This window comes from Pseudochaenichthys georgianus, chromosome 5 (genome assembly GCF_902827115.2).
Source record: "Pseudochaenichthys georgianus chromosome 5, fPseGeo1.2, whole genome shotgun sequence".
Taxonomy (NCBI): domain Eukaryota; kingdom Metazoa; phylum Chordata; class Actinopteri; order Perciformes; family Channichthyidae; genus Pseudochaenichthys; species Pseudochaenichthys georgianus.
The window spans coordinates 13777720-13786285 of NC_047507.1; the positions used below are offsets into that span (position 1 = coordinate 13777720).

The 8566-nt window shown below is 39.0% G+C and overlaps 1 protein-coding gene and 1 non-coding gene across 2 annotated transcripts; one reads left to right on the forward strand and one right to left on the reverse strand.

The window, feature by feature from the left end:
- Nucleotides 1-679: 679 nt before the first annotated feature.
- Nucleotides 680-751, reverse strand: trnae-uuc (transfer RNA glutamic acid (anticodon UUC)). Its single transcript has one exon. It is a non-coding gene; the product is annotated as a tRNA-Glu (tRNA).
- A 377-nt stretch (nt 752-1128) lies between these two features.
- On the forward strand, nt 1129-7968 carry psma5 (proteasome 20S subunit alpha 5). The gene is made up of 10 exons (XM_034083469.2): nt 1129-1234; nt 1534-1584; nt 2110-2176; nt 2297-2423; nt 6259-6326; nt 6409-6516; nt 6779-6837; nt 6969-7071; nt 7290-7376; nt 7580-7968. The coding sequence occupies exons 2-10, from the start codon at nt 1556-1558 to the stop codon at nt 7655-7657; spliced, it is 726 nt and encodes a 241-aa protein (XP_033939360.1). The 5' UTR covers nt 1129-1234; nt 1534-1555; the 3' UTR covers nt 7658-7968.
- Nucleotides 7969-8566: the final 598 nt, after the last annotated feature.

Consider the following 8566-nt stretch of genomic DNA (forward strand, 5'->3'; position numbering starts at 1 on the left):
TTGTATTATAAATATAATTATTATTATTTGTTATTATAATAATGATAATAATTTGTTATTATTAGTATATAGGCTACTGGGCTATTATAAAAATAAGTATTTCACCAATGCTTGATCTCTTTAGTAACAAGTGCTGGACAAATCGTCATCAGTAAATCAATCCTCACCACAAATAAACTAATATAGGCCCTTTTGTAGTCCTTCATATCACATTCAGTGTATATCGCAATACTAAACCTGTTTATCTAGTTAAGTAGCTCAATGTCCCACTTAATCCACAATAGACTGTAGAGTTTTCACTGCCTTGTTCAGCTCAAAGAGGACCCTTAGTGGCTGATGGTATGCTATGACTACACAGGTACTGTATATCATCGAAGGGTGTCCTTGTAACAATATTGCAAGGTGTATTACTATTGAGGAGAGAACTGTATTTATTTCCACATGTATTTCTACATTTATGTATTAGTATATTAATGTATTCCTGTATTTATTTCCACATTTGTTTATGCATTTATTATTTATTTATACTTCCGTCATGTTCCGTCCTCCATATATTTCTGTATCAATTAGATAAGGAATGTGGGCAGTGGAATTTACTGAACTGTACTTACTGAATCTACATTAGAATTGACCGAATTGCGATGAAGAGTTGATTTTTGTTCTCACCTTAAAATGGTAGTTCCCATACCGGGAGTCGAACCCGGGCCGCCTGGGTGAAAACCAGGAATCCTAACCGCTAGACCATATGGGACTGGTGCCTGATGAGAAGGCCGTGTACTTAAAAAAATTACCCACTATAACGATAACAACCAATAATATCATGATATGGCTTGTATCAATGGAGGTAAACGTTTATTCAGATTTTCTGTTGATTATTTAATTCTGCTCTAGATACATTTCAAGAGAAAAAACAAGACCATACTTTTTAAATCTGAGTTTATATTAAGGGCAGTGGTGAGGTTTTTATGACGTGCCCTATTTTGTAAAATGTAAATTGATCACATGTTTTAGTTAATATCGGTATCAATTTATTGTATATCAGACAATATACCCTCGACTTCTTGCTGAAAAGCAGATATTTAACCTCATGTTGTGATTACCAAGGATATTCAGAGACAGCGCTGCACACGCGGAACTTTTGTTTCAGATTTGTTGACATCCGGCGGGTTTGGATGTTACACCTCAGACGCTTCCCCTGAAACAAGCGAACTCATTCAAGGGTTTGTTACTGGAGGTAAATTAGTCTAACAAGTGCACTTATTTAAAAGGATGTCGCTAAATTGTCAATATATGTTCTTTTAAATGTTATTATAATCTCCGCAAATCGAGGTTAGACTTAAATAAGCAGTTTCTGCGCAGTTTGAGTGATTAGCTGCGTCAGTTAGCTAGCATGCTTGCTCGGTATCGCAGCTAACTTTAGGCTAGCTATCACCCGGTGTCACGGCACACTCGGAGCAAGGAATTGTCCTGACCTTTTATCACTACTTTTTATATTGCTGGACTCTCACATAGTACCCTCTTCTCTTTTTGCAGGTCCTGTGCTAAACATTGAACCATGTTTTTGACAAGATCGGAGTATGACAGGTAGGTGCAACACAAACTGCTTTGTCATTAATTGAGCGCTTATGTGTGAACAAGGAAACGTATGAGTGCATAATTCTGCTAAGAGATGTTTTGACAGGCAATTGTTGATGTGTAGTGCACCAGGAAATCTGGACATGCTTATTTTTCATCCACTTGTTTTAACGAGGTAGCTGTTTGTTGCAGGTAGTGAGCTAACCTTAGCAGCTAGCTAGTCACTTCGCAACAAGTTCTCTTTCACTTTCGGTATACCATTTCTTTAAAAAACAAACATGTTATTCAACCAGTAAATCCCAATTAAGATTCAAAGGCTGTGTTAAACAGTATTATAGTCAAGATGGGCAACTTTAACGCTTAATCTTCAGCAATGGAGCCTCTAAACACTAACCACAACATAATGCTAAATAACGGTATATGTCTTTTTTGGCAGCACAAGTGGGTTTCTACCAATGTCGAACTGATAACCATTATTACTAATAATACTAATTATAACAATATTACAAATGTTAATTTATATCTGTCTTACAGAGGTGTGAACACATTCTCTCCTGAAGGAAGATTGTTCCAGGTTGAATATGCCATAGAAGCCATAAAGGTGAGTATTGCATGCTGAATCACTTTAGGTGGCTTACATACTTTTCTGTGTGCTATTGGTGCTTAACTTGAAAACAAATGTCACATCCAACAATCCTAAGTGTCTGCCTTGCTTTCCCAGTTGGGCTCTACAGCCATTGGTATCCAGACATCAGAGGGGGTGTGTCTGGCTGTGGAGAAGAGGATCACTTCTCCGCTGATGGAGCCCAACAGCATTGAAAAGATTGTGGAGATTGATACTCACATCGGTAAGACAGTCAGACACAGATTTACTAAACCTCAGACCTGAATGCTGAGTGAACTGCCTGAGTGTACTGCATGTTAACGTCAGACTGTCATTTGCTCTTCCCTATAATCATGAAGTAGACACGCTAACAATCTCTCTACTTTCAATTATACTGCATTTTTATAGTGTGTTTAATACATTTAAAATGCATGTTACATAAAGTGGAATGAGCTCTGAAAAGTTGGGGCACATTTTAAATGGACTAAAATCAAACTAAGTCAAACCACAGATTTGCACTTTGTATTAAAACAATTTTTTTACGAATATGTTTCTGAGATCCAAACAATGCAAACATTTCAAAAATATTGATGCTTTAAATACAATGTGCATCTTTTGTTTGATTATTGCCTTATGTTTAGGTAACGCCAGAGTTCCCGTTAGCCGGTAATTACCGGAATATGACCGGTAAAATATGCTGAAGACCGGCAAATCTAAATCTCTCCAGTCAAAGTGTCCGGTCAAAATAATTTTCCCTTAGCGCAATACCGCATACTGATGCGCCACTTATGTGACAGACAAAATAGTATGTGACAGACAAGAATAATCCATTCTAATGTCTAACACTAATGTGGAGAAAGAGATGTGTGGGTTGATTGTGCGTTGATCTGTTGGTAATGCCTCTGGGTTCCGGTCGACATGTAAACAAATGCATAATGCTGCGCTAGACTTTGCGGCCTCACCCGGTTGCATAGCAACGCTTATTGTTTAGGTGTCTTTTAATAAGCAGGTAGTCATATCATTATCTAGAACTAGCTGGATCTGATCGATATGGACATAAACGCGAGTAAAGTCTAATCTGACGGGAGAGAGAGATCAGCTGCTGCTGAGGAGTCGACATGCAGCTCTGCATGATCACCTGCAGCGGTGAGCGGACAAAACACACACTTCAGATTAGAATATCACACGTAGCTATTTTAATGACCTCTCAAACCACCTAAACTAGTTATAGATATGTTTACTGATCCGCGAGCTGCATGATACTGACGGGCTGTCAGGAGAGAGAGAGCGCTCCGTTTATTATTCCTGTCTTATTGTAAGTTACTGTTCACTTTTGAATAATGTAGTTAATTTACTATTATTAGTTTGTAATCGAATCATATCAATTTGTTTTAAAGCTCAATAAATAACAAAGAAGACCTTTGACCCAGAGGTGGGGAGTCGCATATTTTTTGACTTGAGACTTGCTTGACTAACATTGATAAAAGACTTGACTTGACTTTGACTTGGTATTCATGACTTGAGACTTGACTTAAGCTTGAGATAGATGACTTGAAAGGACTTGACTGTTTAAAATTAAATATTGGCGTTTGTTTTTGTAGTGAGATATTACGTTTAGCAGTTTGGATTCAAGGATTATTTTGTCGATGACGGTAATAAGAAGAAAACAGCGGTATGCTGTTTTTCGTCACTACAAAAAAAAACACAGAGAAAGGGGCATGTGTTGTGTTAACGTTAAGTTTAAGCTACGTTAGACTTGGTTTCAAATCGATTAAGCATTGCAAAGAGAAGACAAAGCGGTAAATGAACACTAGAACTGCCAACGGATTCATTTTTACTAACCCTGATAGTGACGGGCTGTCAGGAGAGGGAGAGAAAAGAAAAGAGATGCCTCGTTTATTTCCCCTGTGTTATTATCAGAAGTTACTGTAAACTTTTGAATAATGTAGTTACGGTTATGATCATCCACACTCTGCAGCTTTGGGGACAGAGCCTTCTCATGCGGCTTTCACATCAGCGCTTTTCAGTTTCTAGCTTCGAGCGGGAGCTTTTCTGGTTCAGCTCCGGTTTCCCTTTTCAGCTCCCGCTCTGTGCACACCGCCCACTGGCGCCCCAGAGCTGCCCTTGCGGCGTCATGACGTCACCGTTTACATCGCTGATTTGCCCCCCAACGGCAGCCATTACGGCAGCTCACAACAACAACAACAACTGCGTCGGGTCGATGATCGTGTTGCTTTTAATCACACGAAGCCAGAATAAATTGAATAACGACTTCTCCAACCTTATACTTTTCTCCAGAGTGCCGTGGTTCATTGTTTATTAATGTGTTTCTGCAGCATTTACCGACCGCTGCAGTGCTGGCTGCTCTTCCACAGGAGTTTATTCTCCCGTTAGCTCCCGGTTAGCTCACACTGCAGCGGCCGCTCTAAAGTATTCACTGTCCGACTCACACAAGCAGCTGATGCATATCCCCAGTTCCCTTAGCCTAAGTGAATGTGTGTCAGTCTGAATTGACACTGTTTGGTATCACAACGCTGTTATGAAAGTTTCTCTGGTATAAAACGGGTGATGTTAGCATAGCAACCGAAGCTAAACTGACTACTTGCATCCGATAGCTGCAATAATACAAAACAACACGTCTGCCTCTCTCCACAATGATCGATAACAGCGAACGGATGGTCAAAGTAAGACACAAATAAACAGAATCACACGAAGCCTGGTTAGTGTTGCCTGACTTTATAAAGTGTGTTTATAGGCACTACTGCTTGTAGGCAGGCATAACAGTCGACCCATGGGAGGTGGGTTTAGTTTCCTGCACGCCTCGACGTAAGAGAGACGTAAGCGACGTCACCTCTTAGCTCCAAAGCTCTTGCCTCTGGACCGACAATTTTTTGGAGCTGGAAATGAAGCGGATTCCGGAGCTAAGAGCCGGCGCAGCTCCGGTGTGAACTGGAAAACCCGGCGCTTTTCAGGCTCTAGCTCCGAGCCGGAGCTGAAAAGGCGCTGGTGTGAAAGGGGCATCAGTGGCAGCTCCTAGGCTCTGGAATCCCCTCCCCCAAGATCTCCGTGACTCTCAGTCCCTCAGTCTTTCAGTCCCGCCTCAAAACACATCTTTTCAACTCTGTCTACCCATAAGCCCCCCCCTCTCAATCAACTTCCTCTTGACTGCCTTTTTATTTATTTTACTATACTTACTTGTTTGCCTGTCCTTGTTTGTCTACCCTCCCTCATACTGTAAAGCGTCTTTGAGTTGTGAAAAGCGCTATATAAATAAAATGCATTATTATTATTATTATGATGATAAACTGAAGCAATTTCTAAATTAACCCAATTAAGTGAGTTTTAAATATCGGCCTACTTAGTTTATAATGAAATTATGAAGAGGAACAAATTAAATGATTTGAAAATGATATCTATGTAGGCGCTGACGCTGTTGGCGGTTCTAGTGTTAACAGAAATTTAAATTAAATATGTGTAATGGCAAATGCCTTATATGATTTTCTTACCTGGAATTCTGCCTTTCTGAACAGACTATTTGAGTCCTAGCTATATTGTCTGCAGTTCTAGGGTTAATATGAATCTAATATGATTGTCATCGGTCTAAATTAGATTTCAAATGATTAACTGTGTATGTAATGAAGATCATAGTGTGAGTTAAATCCATTTTCATAACCACTGTCTTTTTACTGATTTAAATGCGGAAACTGGGCTTATTCATCAGAATTTCGTATGACTTGACTTGACTTGCTTGACCTGAGCAATGACTTGACTTGCTTGACTCTCATCACAGTGACTTGGGACTTGCTTGATACTTGTAGGTCAAGACTTGAGACTTCCTCCCACCTCTGGCACTTTTCAAATTGTGTCCGGAAGATTTAAACTTTAACAGACATGTTGACCGGCGAAAAAATATTCTAACGGGAACTCTGGGTAACGCATCTTTTATTTTTGCATAATGTTATTCCCTTAGAAAACAGGGAATAACGTTACTTTTCTCCGTGTTTGATCATGTTGATTGTTGCTTTAGGCTTAAAGATGAACAGGACTGGCAGTTCATTCATTTTCTTTCTTCCTAAAAGGTTGTGCCATGAGTGGCTTGATAGCTGATGCCAAGACTCTTATTGACAAAGCAAGAGTGGAAACACAGGTATGACGAACACTGAACTATAAGCAGTTTACTGACTTTGTGTTTGAACTATGAAATAATCTGTGTATATCTTCTTCCACAGAACCACTGGTTCACTTACAATGAGACGATGACAGTGGAGAGTGTGACTCAGGCTGTGTCCAACCTGGCGCTGCAGTTCGGAGAGGAGGACGCTGATCCCGGTGCCATGGTCAGTCACACATTTACAAATCATGGGGGCAAACTATTTAAACAATATGTTGTATTTAAAACTTTGCAGGCATAATAAATAGATAAAGTTAAAGTAACAAGAGTTAACCTATTGCGCTATTTTTTTGTGTGAAAATTCTCATTACTCAAACTTTAATCCAATTTATGTTTTGTTTTTCTACGGCTTAATGTTTGATGGTATTCTAGTAATCTAGCGTAACGTGTTCTCTCTCTGCTCTGTATCTCTATGCCATCATCTACAGAGTCGACCATTCGGCGTAGCACTTCTGTTCGGAGGATTTGATGAGAAAGGACCCCAGCTGTACGTATACATACTATTTGTGCATTTTGCTTTAGACTCAGCAGAAACATGGTCACTTTTAGTTGTTACTTCACAGATTGGTTACTTAGTTACTTCACAGATTCTTAACTGTTATTTGTTTATGAATGAAGGTACCACATGGACCCATCAGGAACCTTTGTGCAGTGCGATGCTCGGGCCATCGGCTCAGCGTCTGAAGGAGCACAGAGCTCTCTGCAAGAGATCTACCACAAGGTACTGACCAATGCTTGTTTATTTTGAGACAGCATAAATATTATTTTGATATACTTCTTTCTTCTGGGTGACTTGGTAACTTGCCTAAACACTTTTTTATTGAAATATAGAACTTTTCTGAATTTCATACAGGCACAAGTTGTTTAAAAGGAAATTAATTAAATTATTAATGGGTTGTATCTTTTCTTTTTGTCCCTCTCTCCCTGGCCAACTGACAGTCCATGACATTGAAAGACGCCATCAAGTCATCCCTCACTATTCTGAAGCAGGTGATGGAGGAGAAGCTCAACGCCACCAACATTGAGGTCAGTTCTTAATTTCTCTCTAAGTTCTTAACAATTGATTTTAATTTGACATGGTAGTTGAAACCGCATTACCAATGCCCTTTTCAATAATTGTTTTGTTTGAAAAATGAAATGCTGAGCAGTGCTAAGTTTGTGGAGGACAGTGAGTGTGTCAATCCTGAGGTTTAAATGCAGGCTTCTTTTTTTCTGTGTCTCTCCTGTAGCTCGCAATAGTAGAGCCCGGGAAGACCTTCCACATGTTTTCCAAAGAGGAGCTGGAAGATGTTATCAAGGATATCTAGAGCAGAAACACTTGAAAGTCCTGGTTGGAGATCTGGGCAGGAGAGGAGAGGAACACCTGGGCTGAATGTCACAACACAACCACAACTTTCCATCAGCACATTCTCCTTACTGCATTCAGATTATTTTTGGATTGCATAAGAAGTTTCTCTTTGTAACGTGCTAATTAACTTGTCTCTCAGTATCTGAACAACTCTGTACAGCAGTCTACAGTACCAGCGCTTACAACTGAGCGGCAGGGAAACAGTTGTGGGGGGGGGCGCGGGTATTTTTTTGTTACGAATCAGTACAATAAAACTGTTGTATTCAGAAAGTTGTCTGACTCTTTTTGTGTTTTGCTTGTGTTCTTGTTTTTATGTCATGGTTCCTCTCGACTACGTATTGTTCTTTGTAAAACATCACATTACAGTTAACATAAACAGATATTTGGTTGCAACAGTGAGTTCTGGATGTTTGTTTACTAACAAAAAAGATTAATATATGTGTATATATATATATTATGAGTTGATGAAGTAATTTTTTCTTTAATTTTAGTATATTTCACTAGCTCCTTCATTTTACTTTTTGGATGATCGTGTATTTATCCTCTGAAAATGTTTACATTAATTTATTAATGTTTAAATATTTAAAATAAAGGAATCCCACTAACGGATACAATAAAAACTAGTTTGAAGTTGAAGTAATGAATTTAGGATCCTATTGTGGACAATTGTTTGTTATATTTGTGCCTCAATTACAGTACTTCATGTTTAGGAACTATTAAAGTAATGGCTAAGATGATCATAGTCATACATACTTTAGATATTCCTAAGGGAAACTAATCACATTTTGAAGTGGGAACCCTATAATCCAGACTTGTTGTTCTGCTTTTCTTATGTTTCTTGGAATTCAAATTCAAGGAATACATTCTC

Coding starts and splice junctions, on each gene's coding strand:
- psma5 (XM_034083469.2), top strand. CDS start 1,556: ATGTTTTTGACAAGATCGGAGTATGACAG. Junction 1,585..2,109: donor ACAAGATCGGAGTATGACAG/GTAGGTGCAACA, acceptor TCTGTCTTACAG/AGGTGTGAACACATTCTCTC. Junction 2,424..6,258: donor GGAGATTGATACTCACATCG/GTAAGACAGTCA, acceptor TCTTCCTAAAAG/GTTGTGCCATGAGTGGCTTG.